This window comes from Periophthalmus magnuspinnatus, chromosome 10 (genome assembly GCF_009829125.3).
Source record: "Periophthalmus magnuspinnatus isolate fPerMag1 chromosome 10, fPerMag1.2.pri, whole genome shotgun sequence".
Classification (NCBI taxonomy): domain Eukaryota; kingdom Metazoa; phylum Chordata; class Actinopteri; order Gobiiformes; family Gobiidae; genus Periophthalmus; species Periophthalmus magnuspinnatus.
The window spans coordinates 28060250-28082810 of record NC_047135.1 but is presented as its reverse complement, the minus strand read 5'-3'; the positions used below and the strand labels follow the sequence as shown (position 1 = coordinate 28082810).

At 41.1% G+C, this 22561-nt stretch overlaps 3 protein-coding genes across 7 annotated transcripts in view; 1 reads left to right on the top strand and 2 right to left on the bottom strand.

Moving 5' to 3' along the window:
• Positions 1-481: 481 nt before the first annotated feature.
• On the bottom strand, positions 482-7229 carry LOC117378158 (BEN domain-containing protein 4). Of its 2 annotated transcripts, none has more exons than XM_055224928.1 (6): positions 6572-7229; positions 4585-5154; positions 4403-4494; positions 4303-4329; positions 3058-3301; positions 482-1835 (listed from the first exon to the last, which is right to left on the bottom strand). In XM_055224928.1, exons 1-6 carry the CDS (start codon positions 7041-7043, stop codon positions 1603-1605), a joined length of 1638 nt encoding a protein of 545 aa, XP_055080903.1. In that variant the 5' UTR covers positions 7044-7229; the 3' UTR covers positions 482-1602. The 2 variants fall into 2 exon arrangements, with proteins under 2 accessions (XP_055080903.1, XP_033830593.1); XM_033974702.2 differs by having other exon boundaries at positions 3058-3298.
• A 1144-nt stretch (positions 7230-8373) lies between these two features.
• Positions 8374-11608, top strand: shisa3 (shisa family member 3). Its single transcript, XM_033974701.2, has 2 exons — positions 8374-8946; positions 9942-11608. Exons 1-2 carry the CDS (start codon positions 8676-8678, stop codon positions 10487-10489), a joined length of 819 nt encoding a protein of 272 aa, XP_033830592.1. The 5' UTR covers positions 8374-8675; the 3' UTR covers positions 10490-11608.
• A 1262-nt stretch (positions 11609-12870) lies between these two features.
• The window catches only part of atp8a1 (ATPase phospholipid transporting 8A1), a 101025-nt gene continuing 91334 nt past the window's right edge, over positions 12871-22561 (bottom strand). For all 4 annotated transcript variants that reach the window (XM_055224606.1, XM_033973580.2, XM_033973582.2 and 1 more), the window contains 4 exons: positions 19847-19935; positions 19444-19536; positions 17027-17118; positions 12871-15089 (listed from right to left, as the gene is read on the bottom strand). In XM_055224606.1, the coding sequence (XP_055080581.1) occupies positions 14992-15089; positions 17027-17118; positions 19444-19536; positions 19847-19935 (372 nt within the window). In that variant the 3' untranslated portion in view covers positions 12871-14991. The remainder of the gene's footprint in view (positions 15090-17026; positions 17119-19443; positions 19537-19846; positions 19936-22561) is intronic.

Here is a 22561-nt window from a genome sequence, read left to right as displayed (position 1 = left end):
TACAATGTGCACGCTGAGCTCATGGCCCACCCTCCTAAGAAGAGGCCACAGACACGGGGATGCTGCAGAATTAAAGAGAAAGACTCACCCACCAGTGAACATGGACATAACGCACTATCACACACTGTCAGCCATCACACTGTGTGTGGAGTTTAATTGGCACGGACTAATTCATTTAACTCAAAAGCCGATACATTAATCTTTTTTTTTTTTTTTTTTTTTCATTTAAACCAGCGACACTAACATTTATTGTTTTTTAATATGACTAATAATCCCTCCTTAATTTTACTATTAAACACTTGGCTTTTTATAACAATAACGGCTGGAATGAAGCAAATGTCCAAGAGTGTGTTGCCATCTTGTGGAGATAAAGGAGAATGCATTACACGAATTTCAACTGAGACTTTTCTAAAACTGTTCAGGATGTTGTTCAATGTTGTGTGAATGTTGTTGAATGTTCAAACAGTTCAGACCAGTCACACAATTTCAAGTGTAATTTATTTAGAATAAACAAAAATGTAATTGGAATCAGTAAAAAAACTACTTGTGTTTCACAGTGTGATTAGAACTTTGAGGATAATATGCCTATGCCATCAAAATGCTGAGTTTTAACAAAAAAACATCAGGAACAGTACGAGGAGGGTTTCTGTGGCACTTTTCTACTTGGCTTTGAGGAAGAGAACACCTCACACAGTTGTGTTCTATTTTATACACTTACACTGGCAAACGTTCTGAATATACTATATCTTGTACATTCAACCATAGAAAACAGTAGCTGGAAGGGAATTGTTCACATTACAATACAATACAAATATGTGGAGTCATTCAGAAAGGCATAAATGCTGACTTCTCACTGTCTCTGCTTCAGTGAGGTTGATAAGTGCAAATAAGATTTTCATTTAAAACCAAGTGCGTTTTATAAACTTATTCACCAAATCCTTCATAGATTATGATGTGCGAATACATAAGCATATGAATAATAGTTGATGAAGAAAGTTTAAGGCATTCAAGTATGTATGGCAGCTGCCTTAAAAACAAAACAATACAGTGCTACATTGTAGTAAACATACCGTCCAAACATGAAGGAGTATATATAATTAAGCCAGACATGGACTCACGCTAACTGCAGATGATATAAGTGTGCACAAAAGAAATACAGTTGTGTTTATACAACATAAGTGCTCTAAACAACAAAAATATTCATGTGGAGCAAAACTGCACAGGACACAGCGTATTCAATGGATTGTTCCCATAACTTTGTAACAAATAACTTACTTTAAATCTACCAAAAAACTTGCTGTAAAGGTGTTAATCAAAATGAAAACTGCTATGTGCTGTGTCAGGTTTTAAAAAGAAAATAGAATTTTAAAAAGTCACATAATCTAAATTTATAAAGACAATGCTGTTATATATGACTGGCATAACGCTTAGAACAGTTCATCTGACACTTTACATAACCAACCATAAAGGTAACTCACCTTTTTCCCATTAGTTTGGAATGTTTTCTTTATAGTAACATGACAGGATAGAGGTCATAGTTTTGGGATATGTTCTTGTACAGCTACAAATCAGGCATGTGCAATCTGTTCCCATATTTTACCTTCAGTCGCACGGGCCGTTCTGGCAGCCTTTCAGAAAGAGTTCGTCCTGTGATAAGTGCCCATCGAAGGCCTCCGTGTAGAGACTGCTGGTGCTGCTGCCACTGCTGCACATAAACGTGCCCACTGCCCGGCCCTGACGTGCATGGCCCACGGCATCACTGAACACTTTATTTATCTGCTCCTCAGAAGGCATCCACCAGTCCGGGTTTGAGGCACAGTGCATCCGGATAAATTCTGATGGAAATAGGACAGTTTCAATCTCTTGAAAACTAAACTGCAAAGCTAATTTAAGGCTCAGTATGTTTATAGTTTGAAACAAGAGGAATTGTATTTTTCTTCCGGTATTTAGTATTAAAGGATCTATATTATGTTATTTTCTGATCTGTGTTGTAATGTTGTTTACTCATCAAAAATATACCTGGAGTTGTATTTTGTTTCATTCACATGTTTAACACACAAATCTTGCACATATAGGCTTAGGTCTTCTCTCAAACAGAAAGCAATCTATTCTACCTTGTGATGTCATGTGGTAATACCAAGAGTCCTCCACTGTGTTTTTGGATAATTTCAGTCCTGGAATTGCCTGTCTCTACTGAACTAGAGGTAAAAGGCAGCTGTTAACTTGAAAACTATCAGTTCATGACATCATAAGGTGGAACAAAGCATTTTGAAGTTTTGAGATGTAGACAGGCTGATAATAATTAAAAATTACTCAAACGTGTGAATGAAACAAAAAGCAACTCTGGGGAATTTTTGGAGGAGATAACAGCATTCTAACATGGCTTAAAGCTTAGCAAAAGAAAAATATAAAATCTGTCAACTGGACAAAATGTTGTAGGTGTGAAGATGTTTTGCTGCTCATCCAAGCCACTTCTTCAGTTCTGGTCAGATTACAGGTGGACACTGCCTTATACCTATCTGAAGGGAGGGGCTAACTATAATGAAACCCAAAACACCTATTGTTTACAGTTTCTTTTTGTTAGCCAGGTCTATTGTGTTACCCTAAGTGTGCAGTCTTACTTAGCATAGTCATTCAAGCCCCTAATGAGTGATTTCACACCTATTAGTATCCTGGCTAGCCCTATTGTTTTCTTTGTTTGGCTTTGGGTCTGACTTATGCTAAGTAGGACTCAGGCACAGTGCACACTTAGGGTAGCACAATAGACCTAGCCAACAAACAGAACCTGTCTTCACTCTTACAGCGTTATGTCCAGTTTTATATTTTTCTTTTGCTAGGGATCAGACCTGGACGACTGAGGGATTACACAGATATGGCTTAAACAAAAGTCAAGCCTCAAATATAGGACAAGACAGGTTTACTCAAACATGCATTAATCAATTGAAAAAACAATAATAAAAGGAACACTGTTATAACATGGTTAAAAAACACATAAAAGTTTATTTTACGTAATATGTCTCCTTGAAGTAGTAATAAATTGTGCAGAAATATTGGTACCTCTGAGGCAGCTGACTTTGACGGGGTTTAGGGGTCGCCTCTCCAGTCCTGGCTCTCCTGAGTGCACTGAGCGCTTCCTCTTGCCCAGCCCACAGGAGAACTTGAGCTCATCTGTGGTGAAGACGTACCGGATCAGGTACCGCAGAAGTCGTCGGCCATCTTTCTTTGAGGAATTGACTGCTTCGTCCCACTGTTTGTTAGTGATGAAGAGGGGGTAGTTCTCCAAGAGCTGCTTACTTCCCTGCTGAAATTACGTATTGTGATTTGTCTTCAAACTTCTTTAACAAAAGGCATTTTACATTTTGCTAATTGGCAATAGTACACTGTCCATTATGTTACTATAATTTTGGTAAAAGAAAAATTCAAATCTGGACAAAAAAATTGTAGGACTGAAGACTCATCCAAGCCACTTCTTCAATTCTGGTCAAATTACTGGTGGACACTGCCTGAAAGCAGGATCTAACAACACTGAAACTAACACACTTGTTGTTTACAGTTTCTGTTTGTAGGCTAGGTCTTATGAGCTACACTAAGTGTGAACTGTACCTGAGTCATACTTAGCATAATCATTCAGGCCCCTAATGTGTGCTCTCACACATATTAGCATACTGGATAGCCATATTGTTTTCTTTGTTTAGACCTAGGTCTGAGGGTTGAGTTATAAATAAGAGATAGTTGATGTCTCAGGCTCCCATTCCTGTTCAGAGAACGATTTGTCTTTTCTAACAAAACAATTGCTTCTTTAACTCCCCTCTCAAACCATTCATGTTCTTTGGCCTTTGTATCTTCAAAGGAGTGGCTGATGGCTTTAAGATGGAGATGTACAGCAGACTGGGGTGCTGAGGAGCTCTCGCCATGGTGTTGGTACATTCTCTAATGGAGTGGCTGTTTATTTTCTCCAATATAACGCTCACTGTAGTCTTCACTACACTGAATGGAGTAGACCACATTGCTTTGTTTGTGGCAAAACCCCGAGCCACAAACAAAAAAAAAGCAACCTCAGTCTGCCGTACATCTCCATCTCAAAACCACCAACCACTCTTTTGTAGATAGTGAGGAATAGATCTTAGCCAAAGGAAATAAATGGTTTGAGAGAGGAGATAAAGAAGCATTCTTTGTTAGGAAAGTGATTTTTTCCTTGAACAAAAATGGGGGCCTTGGACATCAGCGGCTTGGATGAGCAGTGAAATCTCTTCACTCCTACAACTTTTTGTCCAGCTGACAGATTTGGAAAAAAAACCTCACCTCAAAAACTGACTGCCTTTCTTCCTCCTGGTAAAAACAAAACAAAAATTATCTCCATAGCAAATATCCACAACAAAAAAAGATGTGTTGGCCTCCTAACCTCAATAAATGATTCTTCTGGCATTGGCTGAATCAACTGGTTGTGAAAATCAAGAACCGTCTTGAAGTAGTCAAGAACATTTTGACACGGGACTGGGGAAAGATAATGGAATTAAAGATTAATACAAACAAAAATGTCCATAGAGAACATATTTTGTACAAAGCTGGGATTCCCTGCCACACCTGGAATGTTGTCCAGTTTGTTTCGCAGCTCCTCATTCTCTTGCTGCAGGGACAGTACCTCCTGCTCCAGCTCCACACAGCGGGGGCAGCAGCTCTCCTCTTCCTCTTCGGGCAGAGTGGAGGACGGGTGGCCATAGGACTCAGAGGGTGTGGGGGAGCCCCAGCCTCCCAGGCTGTGCCTCTGAGGGGACAGCCCAGAGCTGGGCTCCACAGGTGGGCTCTCGTTCTCCAGGCCTGGGGCCAGCAGGGGCTGCTGCCGGGGCCCTGACATCAGGTAGTTCTGGAGTGAGTCGGTGAAGATGCGCAGCACAGCGGAGGTCTGCTGTCGGGTCAGATGGCTTGGCTGAGCCTCCTCCTCCAAGTCTGTGGTAGAAGAGCTCTCTTCAGATTTGGTCTTCCCCAGGACGGGGCCATGAAGACCCGGGCCCTCCCCTGGGTCCTCCCCAGGGCTGTCCTCCACCTTTATGTTGGACATGAAGGAACGCGGGGGCTCCAGCAGACGCCCGTTGTTCAGGAGGCTCAGGACTCTGCTACACTGCTGGGCAAAGGCATCCAAGATGAGACGGTTTTCTGCAGTAAAATGGTGAAAGAGAAATAATTTTGATATGAAAATAATTATATTTTTTAAAGTAAAATAAAAAAAAATGCCTGACCTTTAAGCCAACATAATGTATAACAATCTCGTCAGCACTCGTAGTCTGTGCACATGCATCTCAATGTGATGAAACCTCCATAGCTCCATGTAATGATCATGGACCCACTGCCCTCACACAGAAGAGACCAAATGAGTTGTGTGTTGTGTTGCAGTCATTCAGACGTGTCTATCAGGCCGCTGCAGATGTGTCGCATTTATTAATATGCGTGTGGTCTCTGTTTACCCGTTGAGATGTATCTGATATCATTGGCCTACACCCCCCTCCCTCTCTCCAGCACCATCACACCACTTCTGTGGCACTGCGAGCTGAGAGCCTCATAAAATTTCATTAAAAACAACACGCTTGGCAGAAGAAAATTTATGAGACCCATTTATTTTAATCACAACTCTTTGGGAAGGCTTTTCAATGCAATTTGTGTTATTGTGTGCTGACCTGATTGCAGAGTCTAGGATCTGCGTTTCTCTTTGTGCAATGGGCATTTGGTTACTTGATCCATCAGGCACCATTTGAAGAAAAACAGAAGCTATAATTGGCTCAAATTGTATCATATGCACAGGAAAACTTTCAGTATTTTTGAGTTGTTGCAGTGCTATAAACTTTTTTAATGGTTCAAATGAAAAGTTTTAGTAATAAATGTTTGTAGTCCACTTGGATTTTAAACTTGCTATAACCTAGGCCTGCAACCTGATATCAGACCAAACACTTGGGGAAAATAATGAAGAGCAAATTGAGCCTGCATCGGTAGCAGTGATAAAGAGATGACTATCTGATTGGAGCATGAGATGTTTGACGATTAATTTCATAAACAACAGGATTAGGTTCATTGCTTTCATCTTAATACTGGTTCCCATGGACCCGCCCTCCGCTCAGGGAGCACATTTCTTCCACACAACGCCACTGTAATGAACAGCAGCTGAGAAGAAAAATAAGCATGGAACAATATGTTTCAACAGGAGACTGAAGTCCGCACACACACACACACACACACACACCCCTACACACTCACACACCTACTCACACTCACACACACACCAGTGAACACACATAGATACACAAAGACAATTACCCAATGTAATTTGTAGCACATGCACTGTACACTAGAGATTCAATCATGACTGCTCTCATTTTAGCACCAGCTCAAACTCTGCTCAGTGAACGAAGATGATGTGGACACATAGCCCACTACAGCACTGGATAAAACATGAGGAACTGACTCACTGAACATCAAAAATATTTCTTTTAATTTTATATGTGAAGTAAAATATTATTACTATTCAAAATGCCACCGAGGGACGCACAGAGCGGCTATTTCTGTAAAGGTCTGTACTCACCTGAGCTGATGGCAAAGGTGCAGTCTGGAGCTTGACTCAGAGAAGCTCTTCCAGGGGAGAACCTGGGTTCCAGTTCCCCGCTGGCACGCCGCTGCTGGCCGCACGCCGAGGTGGAGGTGGGCACCCTGCTACTAGGCCTGCTCTCACAGGGGAGTCGGTGCTGCTGCTGTGGGAGCATCTGGAGCTGCTGGCTGCTGCTCGGCGCGGGGCAGGTCTGGTGGAGCTGTGGGCGCTGCTGCTGCTGCTGATGGTGTGGCTGGAAAGGATGAGGCTGTCCGGGATGGAAAGTGAACTGGTGCCCCCCTCCATCTCCGAGCAGTGGCACCTCAACTATAGCGGACCTATCAAAGCGCGACTTACCAGCCGAGCGCTTGGTCTGGAACATTTTGAGGGAGCTGTACGGACCTCGTTGAAGGCGGCTCATTTTGGGGGCGCATGGTCCTTCGTCCGGGGCTTGCATCTCTTCATCCATGGGGAAAGTGGGGTAGCGTGGCGGCTGCCTGCAGGTCAGTGTCCCGTGGTGCTGGTGTGACAGGCAGCTGGTGACAGGGCTCCAGATTCGTCACTGTCTGGCTCGTTTCCCTACACAGACACAGCATGAGGGTGGGTTCATTTACTGACAACCCCCCGCTCCAATCCCCAGCCGGGAGCGCCGACACGGACACCCTCCAGAGGGAACAGGCGGGACCAGCGCCACTGCTGCTGCCTCACTACGTCTACAACAACGTCTACAACAACGGGGCGCTGTGCTTTTACTATTGGAGAGGGGAAAAAATCACATTGTCCTAAATGAAGAGAGGGGAGCCATTTTGTCATCTCTACATTCTGCGCGTGCCAGCTCTAATGCAAACCAATTAAACCAACTAATGAATCACTAAAACAACCTAGACGGAGGTCTACTGTATGGCACTGTCTACTGTTGACTGTGGATTAATGCAAAACGTATAGACTACTATTAAATAAGATACGAAATAACTTAAAATAAAATAATTTACACATTAGGCATTTGGCTTCGCCTGAAAGGCCAAGGCTGTGTGTGTAGAAATGTGCTGACAATGAAAAATTACGTCTTTCTAAGCGCAGAAAAGCCTATCATTTGGTTTACCTTCATGAAGTAGGAACTATCACTTCTCTTTTGCTATTGGTAAATGGATATTGACAATCTTCTGAGTTTAAACATGTGCGAACACACGGGGGCGCTACTGTTCCACAGGCGCGCGCTCCTGCTCCTAATACTGGGATCACAGTTTATAAAGGTGGGCCAAGGCCTGAAAGCTACAAAAATATTAAGACTTCTTGTTGTTTGCTCAAGATATTAGCCAAAGTGCTACGCAGAGCAAATGGAGATTTGGTTCAAACATTATGACCTGGGCCATACAGGACACTATCAACAAAAATGTTGTTGGGAGCTTTGCTTTCTGTGAACTATCATGCTAATTGCAGGTAATCCGCCTATTAACATCTGTTAACGCAAATGTAAATTGCGCCACAGCCCAGTGGGACGTGATTGGGTTAAGTCTGAGTTAGCATACATGACCTCAAAACAAAACATCTGGAGTGTAGCTCAATCACCATTCTCTGAAATAAAGTCAAATTAAACTAAGCACACGTATAACCTGTACCCGAGGGGCACCCAATATTGTTTGTTATATTGTTAAATACTCTTAAAACACTTTTAGTACCCCTCTCGCGCGCTGAGGTGTTTGGGTGCTGCTTGTTGATGCGCAACGTGAATGCGCACGTCAGCTGCAGGGGGGTGACGTGCGCGCGTACAAATCAGAGTCACAAAAGTAGCGCGGCTCAGTGAAGAGAACGCACAGCCTGTGCTCGGACCCCTACAACGAACCTAGTACTTTTGTTTTCCCCAATGGATCCTGGAGCATGTTTGCGTTGGAAGGGACTTTGAATAATGTTGCCTTAATTTGGACACCTTCGATTAGGATTTTTACTGAAGTTTGGTCCAAACAACTTTGAAAAGTTGCAAAGATGACTGTGACCTAATCCGGACAGTGCATTCATCTTGTGGAGAAAGTAGCCCTACAGCCAGGCATCGGGAGTTCAAGTCCTGTCCCCGCTTGTCCCGTGGGACCTCAAAGTGGTCGTGATGGTGTGCCTTCTCCACTGCGTCCTACTCGGATATTTCACTTGGAATCTGCGGATATCGGACGCACAGGGGGAGTACTGTCACGGCTGGTTGGACGCTAATGGGAATTATCATGACGGCTTCCAGTGCCCGGAGGACTTCGACACCACAGACGCCACTGTGTGCTGCGGGACCTGCTCCCTGCGCTACTGCTGCGCGGCCCCGGACGCACGGCTGGACCAGGGCAGCTGCACCAACGACAGGGAGACAGACAACACAGAGTTCGCTGCACGTGAGTTTAAGAGCGTGGCTGATAAACAGCCTGTAAGGATGCACCATTGTTTAGGTGTAATACACGAAAATTCGTGAAAGGTTTGTTAGATTGATGTGACTAGTGAATACTTTGAGGGAGTGTCACTATTAATATGCTCATTGAACACTCAAACATTACTTCAGTCAGATATTGGACCAGTGTATTTCAAACAAGTAAATTTTGGCTGTGACTATAAGTTTTAGTTCACTTCAATCTCAAAGATGTTTCTTTCCACTGGAGGTCAGAGGTCAGCGGAGCAGCTCTGAGTGAGGTCACAGGGAGCATACAGGTCAGACCTGGACCTGTCTGCTGTCATCACATCAACAGACTACAGCTTGTTTTCAAAAGATTAATTCACATACATATTTGCATACTTTCTATATTGATAAATGACACCTCTCCTCCAAATATGTGCACACCCTTGACTTTTGCGTCAATAGTTGATTTCTTCTCAACATAAATCATATCTGTTACCACCACCTGTATAGCGTACATCTTGTTTGACCCTTAACTCAGATTCCATTTGATGTGAAAAGCAACAGAGCATTTAGGTGAACGCTGCAACAATCTTTAATTTGGTGCTACATAAAAGACCCAGTGTGGTCCTAACCCACTGCTGAGACATTCATAACAAACTACTTTAAACATGAGCTTTATCAGTTTTCCTTAAATTTCCTGAAAGGATCTGCAGCTCCATGGACAATTTCTCAAATTTCCTTAACACAATAAATAAACTTCATCTGATTTCCTCCTTTAGCTCAGTGAAACTTCAGAGACTTGGATTTGCAGTAGTCAGAATATGCAGATCATACAATACTGTAAACTTGTAAATAAAGCTGAATACATTTTTGAGTGTCAGTTATGCTCTTTGAGGTTGTCTATTTATTTTGTGTTTGTGAATATTTAAATAGGAATAAGTCATTTTCAGTGCACACAGATCATGTCTCTCTAACTTGGTGTCCCTATCTCCACAGAGCCGGTGTACGTGCCCTTCTTGATGGTGGGCAGTATCTTCATCGCCTTCGTCATAGTGGGGTCTCTGGTGGCCGTTTACTGCTGTACGTGCCTTCGGCCTAAGCAGCCCACGCAGCAGCCCATCCGCTTCTCTCTGCGCAGCTGTCAGGGTGAGACCATCCCCATGATCCTGACAACGGGGCCCCCCCTGCGAGCTCCATCTCGCCAGTCCAGCACAGCCACCACCAGCTCCAGCTCGGCCGGAGGAGGCAGCTCCATGCGCCGCTTCTCCCTGGGGGGTCAGGGCTCTCAGCAGCAGCACGGGTGTCTGGTTTCTGCCACAGTGTCCTCATCAGCGTCAACCCCAACACAGACTCCACCTCCTCCACCCCCGTACACCTCCCCTCCGGCCCCTGTGCCCCCCAGCCTGCCCCCCAGTCACGCTCACCCCCCTCTGCAGCTGCACCAGCACACCCCCGGGTTCCTCTTGCCCCAGCAGTACTTCTTCCCCCTCCAGCCCGACACCTTCACTGTCGCCAAAGGCTTTGCCGACTTTGGGCAGAGCTGACAGAGCGCAGGCATGTTACAAGACAAACAGCTACCTTGTGTGCCAGAACCCAATCAATCTGTCACGTGTTTCTGTCAATCAATCAGAGGTGGAATATTTAAATTTACTTGACTTTCTCTCATATGAAAGCAAATCTGATATGGTTATTTTTGGTTAGCACTTGCTTTTGGTTCGGAAAAGATCCCACTACTACAGGCCACAGAAACAAACACTGCTTATTCAGTCTCTCAGTAAGTGCTCTTGTTCTTGTAATATTTTGAGTAGGGCTTAAGTCACGTCTGGAAAGTATATTTGAGTCTATCCCAACATCTCCCATATCTAACCAGCATAGATAACACTGCTATCTTGCCAATATTTCGGTATTGATGGGTTTACAGAAACACCTTACTGGACCTTTTACCTGGTGACAGGGCTGGAGCAGATGGAGGAGGACCTGAGGACCCAAAGTGTTTGTCTAATGCACTTTTCCACCACACTGAAGCTCTCTGGATCACCATCATCCAAGCACTCACTAAACAGTCCACATGGAACAGTTACATATCATATATTTTACCTTTTGATATCAGATTTGGAGTTTTTGCCACTCCTGAGAATATGCCATTAAATGACATTGTTACATCAGGGAATGAGTCTTTGACAATCACACATCTTTCTAAAGGGAGGATGACTGCCACACAATGGAAGATAAATGTGGACTTGGTTAACATTGTACAGAGTGGGGTTGTCAGAATGGTTCCCAAAATTGATGAATAAAATGTCTCTTTCTACTCTTGTGTGCTGTGGAGTAACACTAAACCGGATGACAGGAGGTGGAAGTTAGTGTATCCTGAATGAAAGGAAACCGCACTCCGACTCTTTACCTGTCGCTGAGTCTTCTTGCGCCACATTTCCCACCAGGAATGTGGCGCTCAGATCAGTCATTGTAAGTGTTCAATGAGCATCTCATGGTCACAGTGTTAAAAACAACTCATCCCAGAAATAGAGGTTTAGGTTGCACCAACAGGTATCACCAAGCCTGGACAAAGAATACTGTGTTTCCTGGTCATTTAACTGTGAAATAGTGCTGCCCATCAGCACCTGGTCAGTCTTACACACAGTTGTGCCCTGTGGGGTTTAAACAGGGAATTATTTCTATTTACAATAACATAATATGACAGGAATTTTATGTTTAACTTGAAGGGAGCACTATGTAACTTTTCTGGTAGGGGGCCCGCCACCGTGAAGCTATTATTGCATTGTCTGGAATGTTCCACATTGTGCCATTAAACATATCTATCTTGTGGTTATTCTGTTGCTTAAAAATGAAAACGGAAAAAAAAAAAAACAAAACATGCATGGCCTTGCCTCACCTCTCCACAGATCTGACTTGTAACTTGGCTAGATAACATCTCTGTGTACATATGTTCAATGGCTGAAGAACATTCTGGGCAAAGCAGTAACATCTCCATGGAGACAAGCATGTGGCAGACCGTGCACCAAAAATGTTGCATGCCATTTTAAAGGTGCACTATGTAAGTTTCCAAAATGTTTGTTTTGCGTTTCCAAATTTTACAATTCACTTCCAAGTTTTTGATTTTTTTTTCATTCTAGTCCAAAGCAAGCACACAAGCCAGCAGTCTGTTTTATCTCTTCCGTGCTTATCTAAAACATGGCAGATTTCCTTTCATTCGCTCTGCTATTCTAGTTGTTTGTCTAAAAATTAGGGCTATACAATTTGTCACAATATAGCAATTTGAGTTAGTTCAATTATCAAATTGCTAACACTGCAATTATTTAGATAATAGAATGTCCTATGCAAATAACAAAATATTCCATCTTGTTTTTTGGAAAACATGTGTTGAACGTTTAGATCTCAACAAAAAATGCAAGGGAGTCTTGTATTACTTTATCAGTTTCAACTGATTTCTCTCAACTGTTGATGATCCTGGAGTTTACAATGTGGACTTAGAATCCTACATATGTCGCAAATCTAATCACAATCTTGCAGTCTTACTCAAAATGCAGATATGTACCAAAAATGTGCTAACTCACTCTCATACTCTGGCCATGTCACGTAAGGCCTGAGACAATGGAGACAATTCCCTCAATGCTATTCTTAATGAACCTCATCCAAAATGACCTCAAGACAGATCAGTAAACAAAAGATAATTGGACAAATAAAGCAGACTGCTGTAGTAAAGAGAATGTGTGCTCTCAAAACAGTGTACAAGTTGGAACCGCTATAAAGTAAACTATGCCAATGGGTGGAAGAGACATTTTTTATGTGTTCATTTCCAGTTTTAGTTCTCATTGCCAAGACTTCCTGTTTGTTTCACAAACTTGGCCATGACAAATTGAGTTCTACAAATCACGTAAATAAGAATGAGCAGATCAGCACATCATTTCTTCATGATTGCAGTTTATTTCAGTAGTCTTTCATGGCAGTAAAAGACAACACTTAAGTTTGCAGTCCCAACATGCAGAACAATCATTGAATAAATTAGAACAGAAATTCAACATTAAAAGAAAAGTTAAAGGTGCAGTATTCTGTAAAGTGGTCAAAGTAGTACAATTAACACTTGAGAGAACAGTTCGTTGTTATCCATTCATGCAGCCCACATCTGACAGACAGCCACATGTAAAATGGTTTCTGGAAATAAAAGCAACAGTCCAAGCCTTTTTCACGACAACAACATTCAGCGGTTTGATAAAATCATGATGACAACATTAAAAAGTCAGAACCATCACTGAACTGATAAACACAAAGCAGAAGTACAGTGCATGAAGAAAAATAAATTACAAATATGAACACAAATAATTATCAAACTCAGAATACCAGAGATCACTACTGAAAAGGTACATTGAGTGCATTGTGCAACATCTTCCATCAAAAAGAGCTGAGCTTGAGAAAAAGTGTGTGCAGACTGACACTGTGTGCCCATAAGGGCCATGCATCAGCACACAGTAGTACACAGCAGTACACACAGATACTGTACGTGAGGAGCACAGACGGACAACTGCAGCAGGCGTCTGCACCCCCCCATCCACTCCACATGTACGCTCCCAGCTCAGACACAACATGCAGTGCAGTCTCAGGTTATCCACAGAGTACACACATGCACATGCAGACCCACACATACACAACCTCGTCTCCCATAGGGAGAAAAAAGCAATCACACAGACAGTAAGTACTCAATTATAAATAAAACAGGCTGTTACAATAATAATTATAGTAATAACAAGACATTAACAAAGCTCACTTTACCCTTTCAAGCGATCCTAATCTGCCAGTTTCTCAAAAGAACTAAAGTTACAGACAGTTCATTACAAAGCCAGTCAATGCAAAAGTCAGACATTTCCAATATAAAAATACAAATCCACAAAATAACTATAGAGACAAAGTTGTTTTGATATTGACGTGGAGTTTCCTGGCTAAGTTCTCTCTCCCTTAAACTAATGGCACTTGTGTTAGAAGGTTAGGATCTTCACGTGTAGGTAACATTACCACAGAGTGGAAGCCACCACTGCAGAGAGCCGAACATGTGCCACAAGGCGCTCAGTTGTATCACATTGTACAAGTGCAATACTGTGGTTATGCTTCACTGGGTGTGTGAGGAGCACTGTCCTAAGATAGCCGGCTAATCTGCTCTTGTCTAACTATCATCTACGAGGGAAGGTTTACGTAGGCACCGTTGTGATTGTTTCAAACAGGAGTGACATGTGGAATGCTAGTATGTGCCGAGCATAAGAAAAGTGGACATTGTGGCATGAGATTACGGCTTTGAGGGACAAACCAAAACAAAAACAGGCACATTAGTAACATACATTAAATATTCAACTAAAATATGCACAATACAAGATGAAGGCATGAGCATATGTAAGGCGTTACACAATAGATGCTTTCTCAAGTGCAAATCAAAACAAACATGTCTGCGAAAAAGTGGTCCATTTAGTGCTGGAATACACGCACATGTGTGATTACATTTGGTTTAAGGTTTTCCCAATTCACTAGTACTTAGAAGATTGTATACACGACTGCTCTTTGGCAATCTTACACAAGTCTATATCCTCATCATCACACATTGTCTAATGTTGTACAATAACAGTGTCAAAAGCAGCTCGTTTTAATGGACTTCAATTATGCGAACCGTTTTTGGTCTGGTCCTTAAACCATCATCTATCATACCAATGCGAAAGGAGAGTTGTTCAAGCTGAAACTGCAAGGACAGTGAAGAACGTCAGACCACAGACTGCTAAGAAAGCACAGTGCTCATTATGTCTGCTGGACGTGACAGCTGAGAGTGATGTGTTCCTATATGCGTGTGTGGTGTCCCTTTGTGTGGATCTTCCCCTCTCTTACATAACTACCCGTGTCCATCTGTATTCTTAATGTTACTGGTAAATCCCCGTGAGACGCTGGGCACTACCTCACACCATCGCACCACAGCGTCTCTACTGGTTCAGTATCAGAGGAAGCGGCCCGGTGGTTCCTGATTGGCCGGCCGCAGCGAGGGGGCGGGATCTCACCAGCCGTTGGTCCTCTGTTTGGTGGTGTCGTACGCCCGGATCACCTCAGACTGAGACACCACGCCGTTTTCATCTTGGGAAAAGGCATAGCCGTCTGTGGAAGACAACACATGTTTAGATAATGATAGAGAATGATAAAAAAACAATAGGTTGCGTTCACATTCTAAAATTTGATGGTTATGATTTCAGATGGACGGCAGGGGCATATATTCATGGGTTTCAGATTTCTTCCTGATTTGAAAGTTTTGGTATGGCAATGGACCTCTGTTGTTCTGGCAATAATGCAATTAAAATAAATATGATCTCTTTTGAATGGGAAAATGTCCTAACAAAATCTTTCAAATCGAGAAGGAATCATTTGCCTGAAACCCATGAATAACTCTAGGAGAAATATCCAAACTTATGATCCACAAATGTTTAACCTGATCATTATTTGTTAGGAATTCGCTCTACAAATTTGTAATAATAATCACATGGCTTAAGGTCTTTTCAACCGACAACAATCACATTTTTGGGGCTGAAGCTATTTATACGAACAGAGAAGATATTGAACTGCGCCAGTAATTACAGACCATGTCAACAAATCTGCAATCTGATAATTACACAACAAATTCCACCATAGAATTTGCCGTCCACCTCAATTTTGATTTTTCCAATATTACGTGAATGCAACCTGTTAAAATGAAAGACTGAATGAAGACAAATTATAATAACTTAAAAATGGTACAAATAAGACTCTTCTAAACTTCTATGGCCTAGTCAGTGTATCCTACAGGTGTGTTCCTAACATTAGGGTTCCACTCTGACCTTTGACCCTGACTCACCTTCAGGTTTCAAATGACTTGGTGAGTACCTTGAGGCCAGAGGGCGAGTTCAACAGACCCCGCTGGGACGTGTGCATAGTGGGGGAATAACAGCGCAACATTTCATCATTTTAGCATGAAGTCGCTCAACTGATGCTAGCACTCGAGGAGGCACACCACGGCAAAGAGAGTGAGAGGGGGGGGCGAAGACAGGAAGTGAGGCAACTAGCTAAGGCTAAAAGGGGGTGGGGCTTCTATCGGGACAGGTTTTAATGTTCGAGATGGAAAAAAAAGTAAAGGAATCACATAATAATGATCTCATCCCCACCTATGAGACAAACAGAAACAAAATGATGAGACAGAAGAGACTCAACACGGCAAAATAAAGACGACAAACAAAAACATGCACAGAGAGATGAAAACCAATGAGATTTAAGGTTTTTTGTTCACAGATGGGTAGTACTCACCTACTTATGGAGTTACCTTACTGAGTTACTTTTACTTGTACTTTTTAGCACCAAACGTTTCCTTTTATTTTTAGTAAGTAAGCACCAGTACTCTTACTTGAGTAAAAGTGTTGATAGTTTTTTTCAAATTTTTGTGGTACATTCTTAATTTTAAATGCCAAAATACCAGATTCTGTGCGTTAATGTTTTGGTCTTCCAGTTACTTCATGGCAAAATATGAATCAAACGCCCTGACAGTTACTCTTTTTTTTACTCATACTTAAATAGTAGTTTGTCCAAATACTTTTTCACTCTTTTTGGGTAGTTTCTTGTACCATTACTTTGTACTTCAACCTGAGTAATATTATTCTGAAGCAACATAAGCCTTATTTGAATACCATTTTTGGCTACACTGCCCACTTGTTTTTGTCCCATAAAACGTCTTATGTATGTCAATTTTTGCATAAAGCAGGTAGATATATGATCATGCATGAGAGGTGAGGTCATAGAGTCGTAGCATCCTGTTTACACACTTTACCTGCAGTTTCCTGAGTGCAGTATTTATGTGCAGAGGTGAGAGTACGGCCCCTCTAGAGGTCTATATAAGTGGAAGAATAATGAAGTACACTGTCTCCCAAGTCATACTCATAACGTGCGAGCCGATAAATTTCCTGTGATAAACTGTATTTTTGTTGCACTGGGAAACATTATAATGACAAATATGAAAGAAAAAAAAAAGAAATACAAAGAGTGAGTTTAAAAGTTGAATTTGTACAACTTACGGAGCAGGTTTTGCTGCAAGGACTCGGAACGGTACAGACTGACGGTGCTTTTCTTGAAGACGTTTTTCAGAAGCTGGGCCCTCTCCGTCAGACTGGACACAGGCAAAGAGAGGAAAGTTAAAGGCATTGTATTTCATGTAATAAAGTAAACATTTTTTGCCCCTGTACAGGCATAATGAAAAAGCAGTTCTTAGCAGCAGTTCAAAATGAGATCTTAGTGTATTTTTATTATCCGTGAACCAGGAAGTAAGGCTGGTGCGCTGTCAGCATTACAGTGTCACAAAACTCCATAACTCCATAACATATAAATTCTTAGAGGTGAATAATTAGGATGTTAGGAATACGTTGGGAAAGTGAGGATTATGTTTGGACTGCTGCAAACAATTTAAAATTAACTTCTTCTATTTTTTTACATTTTGAAGACTGTAAAAATCAGGTACAGGGCCTTTAAAACCCACAGAGCTCCACAGGCAGGTTTAATGGTCCCATGCATCCAGTTTCAGTCCAAGCCCCTCCACAGTTACAGAGGCTGCCAACTGCTCTACCTGCTACTCCCAACAGCACAGGCAGAGGGCTGTGTGAGGGCATTTAGGATATGCGGAAGTTCATTCTACTAGGGCATGGACTAATGCTAGTTTTAGAATGGTATTTGATAACTTAACTTGCATATGACAACATGGGTGTTTGAAATTGCATTTTATAGTGTATACTGAAATAAGCATGGAGTGACCCAAGGGTTGTCAAAAAATATACTTTTCATTGCTAACACTAGTATCAAGACTACATACTTTGAATTTGAAACAATATCAATACAGAAAAAAAAAAAAACCTGGATACTTTTATATGATCTTTTTATCTATATCAGAATAGTGTGACACCACATGATAATATAAAGACTAGTACAATTATGGGTTGAAAAATACATTGTATTTTCTAAAAATGTGCTATCTGAATAGAATATCAAACCTTTTCCTAATTTTAATATGGTGCTGGGGTGCGTGCTGGGGTTGGGACTTGAGCCAGGGTGGGGATACGTACCGAGGCCTGATGCTGACCCAAGAGAGCGTGCTTCAACAATATATGACTTAAATATGGGAGGTCCATGATCAGAATGTGAAGAATGGACACCTTCCCTTGACATGATTACCAATATTACTGTCAAGCTGCAGCAATTTAGTAATTTTGAAGATTTTGCCTTTCCACGTAATAATCAAATTGGCAGGGGTGTGGGGTGCTTTAGGGGAATTATGAGGGAATTTGGGGTTAAACGGGATTGTTCTCCAAGTTTGAGAGATTTTGGAGAAGAAAACAATAATCAGGGGGTTTATATAAAAAGACCTACAGTGTTATTATGATATTATCTGGACATGATTTATAGCCATTTGGAGCAAGTGTTGAAAACTTAGAAAACAGAACACAGTTTTAAGTAGGACATAGACAGATTTTGGTCAATTGAATTATACATATACTGTATAATAGAGGTGGGCAACATAAAAAAAAACATAGAAGAAATGCATAGTATATGGTCTAGAATAAGAAAATATATAGCCTAGAATAGAATCAAAATCCAACATAAAAGCTGCTAAAATAGGAAACATACATACATTTGAGTGGAATTTTACCCTTACCAATACATTTATATACAAAATTCAGCACAAATGCAATCCATTTCAGCCAAACGTCTGACCAAAACACCACTTCCGCCATATTGTATCTAGTTGCTAATGTAAATAAATGTAGACTCCAACGGAAATGTGAATTAACTGTCCAAATATCAGAAGCGTCACAATGTTTACTTTTTGGTTTAGAAAATTAATTTTGTCTTTTTTTTTTTTAAATATGTTTTTTGTTTTCTTCTAATTAAGAGAAATAGTGTTAATAGAAGAAAACAAAAAGCTCATCACAATCTTTACAGTGAGTGGTGGTACTGGGATTGGATTTCTATAACAACAAATTACAAAATTGAGCAGCATTTGAAATGTGAATTTGGTTTGTTTCAGCGGGTTATGCATTAAAATTGTGATTGTGATTTGCATTTGAGATTAGCATACAGGTCAAATCTAATGGACTAAATGAAATCTTAACAACTAAAACATGGCTTGTACGTATCTGAAACTTTGCATGTATAATTAGTTATTAATGCTGCATTACATACTAATGAAGCTTTAGGTGATTTTGAGCTTTTAGAAGTAACATTAGTAATTGTCTCTGCTCGTTATAGACACAGATAGACACATGGCGCTGACTGTTGTGATAGCTACTGGCCCACCTGTCTGGGACGAACCAATCAGATTGTCCCAGTATTAACAAGGTATTAATTTTTCATCATTTGTCATTGTTGCCCACCAGCCATATAAAAATAATCCGTAAAATTTTACTAATACAAATTTTAATTAATTTATGACGTAATAGTTTACCTTTTGCCATGGACAACTGCTCCAGGATCTTTGGATAAAGCTTCCAACTCCTGAACTTCATCCACCAAAGTCTTGAAGCACACCCTTTTCACCCTTTAGACAAAATAAAAGGATAATTATGGTACATTGTCACCAACCATAAGTAGATGGGTTAAAAAAATTGAGGTTAAAAAATGTGCATGACATGACATGTTCAATCATCTGTGTGTTGATGTCATCCAGATTCGTGATGAGCAAAAAAATTCCCATGGATTTTTTAGTGAAAGAGAATGTTATAAATTTGCTGGAAGTCCGTAAATTTCAAAAGATCTTTTGGAACAGATAACAGGGATCCAGAGGGGATTTCCTTTATGGGATATCTATTGCAGTGATTGTGAGAAGTGCTATGGAGGAGAGGACTCACACTTTGTAGGCCACGTCAAAGACCAAAGAGGTGATGGGGATGAAGAACAGGCCCATCCAGAAGACGCCCGAGCTGAACATCATAGTGGCCTGAAACAAGAGATCCACTTACTGTAAGGTCACCATTGACAAAGGACAGGTCAACTTGTGAGGAGATAAAAGAAAGTGCCTTAAGGATAAACACCTGATAGGAAGCATCTCTTATCATGTGCCCAGATAGGTTGCATTCATGTGGCATTAAAACATATTAGAATCCCTAGAGTTTAAATTGAGCTGAAGGGCAACTCGGAATTCTAAGGTGAAACTTGCTGTTTAACTGTTAGATTGCATTTTTTAAAACTTAACGGTTAATATAGTAAATACTGGGCCTACCCACATGAAACCGAAATGGGCGCAAAGTTCTACGTCTTTACTATCAGCATAAATAAACAAAAGGGAAATATTTTTTTTACAATAGCTCCAGAAAGTGGTACCATTATTCAATCCCAAAGATTGTTGTTAGTTGAAAGAACCTAAAGCGATAAGATTAACATGGCAAGTTTGTGGAGCCAATCCCCAACAAATAATGATGAAGTTCAATATTTCTGGATCATAAATTTGGATTATTCTTTCAAAAACAGTAGCTCCCTCAGTTATTTAGATATCTGCCCTCTATCTGAAATTACGGCATCCTCAAATCCTACAATATGACTGCAACCTATGAAGAAACATTTTTGACAAAGGTAAGCCTAAATAAACTGTTGTATTAGAGAAATCGAGACCCAAATAAGCTGTTAAAAGTGCTTAAACCGCCACGACTAAGTGATCCCATGTTTTTGTATGGATACCCCTCAGGGCACAGGAAGTACCTCTGAAGTGTTTAGACCAAGGTATCGGCTTCACAGGAAAACAACTCCTCTGTGTGCTATGGTGATGGTTTCTGTCAATGCATCACAGCAGACTGACAGGCCCGGTAATGTGTGCACAATGCCACAGCCACTTAATGTTAGCGGGGGTCCGACAGGCTAATATGTGGGAATATACCATCCTCCACTGTCACTCGAGTTGTTTTGAATGTATTTAGTAAACAGTGGGTTAAACATATTTTGCATTTGAATTGGTGCTGTTGTAGTATTTTGACATTAATACACACAAAAGTATTAAAAGCTGTAATCCAATCATGGCAATGCATTCTCTGATGAAATGTGGTGCCAAAAAAACTTTTACGATGCACTGTTTAATTTGTAACGCAGAATGGCCTATTTAACAGCCCTGGTCTAAATAAGTCTCATTTTTGACAAACCTCTCAACCTAATTTAAAACATATTTGGATTCATCTCATTTTTAATTTAAGCCAAGAGGCAGCCTTTCCACTCTTGGTCATCATACTGACTAAACATAGCGAGACAGCCATCTATGGAGGAAGAATTAAAATCTTATAAGTGGGGGTTGTGACATTAGTGAGATGGAAATTGCGTTATTGCGAGCATAGCCTTTTAGCATTTAGCTTGTGGATGGTGTTTTCTTTGGCTCGGTGCAGTGAAACAATCTGTCATCATGTGTCAGAAATGCTAACCCGCACTGCATGCATTGTAATGTGGCTCTTGTTTAAACTGCAAGGCCCCACCAGCGCTCTTCCTGTAATCTGACACACTCGGTAGCTGTGGTCACGGATGCACTAATGCTCCTATCACAGTCACGGCTATCACAGGTTATCTCAACAGGGATAATCCGTTTACTATTAGTCTACCTACAAATTGAACTTGATGCATGTCAAAACAGGGGCCACAGGGCATATCAAAGGACAGGAATCTAAAGGTCTAATGCAACAGTGAAGATGTGTTTTGTAGGTTAGGTTCTTGGGACATCACAACATTCTAAACTGCTTGTAGTTTAAAGGTGTAGTGCATAAAAAATTTGTAGTGAAGGTTAACACCGCCTACTTGTCGTCATGGAGATGGTATTACTCAGCCTATAATGTTCGACAACAGCATGGCATAAATCTCCACGGAGACAAGCAGGTTGCATTGTACCACCATATTACAGGTTGTAGTTAGAGAGCATTTTGGAGCATTAAAACACAATTAATCTTTACTGAAAATGGGAATAGGGGCAGGTTAGAATCAGGTAGAATGTTTTACTGGGCCATATGAAACAAAAACTGGTACATGTTCAATGTCTTCTCTGTCAGCACAAACAAACAAGTCAAAAACATAGTTTCACAAATGGAGTGATAATTGTGATAGTCAGCTGACAAGACTTTGAGGCACAAGATTAATATGGCAAGTGTAATTTTGGCTCCTGTCTCCCATCTGAAATCATGAAATCAAAGTCTAGAATGTCACGAATGAAACATAACCTATGCATAAAGCTATTCTCTGCCCACACAAGCTCAAAACGTATGAGATGAGGGAAAATTACACTAGGGCATATGGTATTTTTTTCATCATGATTTTGAAATTGTGCAGCCCTGGTGGAAACATTTGCCGCATTCTGGTCATACGTCAGTTTAATTATTTTCGCTTTCAGCCAGTGTATCATGCATTTTAATGGAGACTTTCAAGACGCACAGAATTCTTTGAAAATAAACCATAGATGTATACTCAGTATATTAAATCAAAGTCAACTGGCTCCAAAAATAAACCAGGCAAGTTTTTCACAAATTAAATGTATGAAATATTGTTATGCGTGTACCAAAACTGCAGATGGTAACATGATATGTACTTTTAAAGGGCAA

Bases quoted from the DNA above. Each gene is read 5' to 3' on its own strand.
- LOC117378158 (XM_055224928.1), bottom strand. From the start codon at position 7,043: ATGGATGAAGAGATGCAAGCCCCGGACGAAGGACCATGCGCCCCCAAA. The intron at 4,495-4,584 runs GTGTGGCAGGGA...ATCTTTCCCCAG, and splicing joins CAAACTGGACAACATTCCAG to TCCCGTGTCAAAATGTTCTT. The intron at 4,330-4,402 runs GTTAGGAGGCCA...TGTTTTTACCAG, and splicing joins CAGAAGAATCATTTATTGAG to GAGGAAGAAAGGCAGTCAGT.
- shisa3 (XM_033974701.2), top strand. From the start codon at position 8,676: ATGGTGTGCCTTCTCCACTGCGTCCTACTCGGATATTTCACTTGGAAT. The intron at 8,947-9,941 runs GTGAGTTTAAGA...CTATCTCCACAG, and splicing joins CAACACAGAGTTCGCTGCAC to AGCCGGTGTACGTGCCCTTC.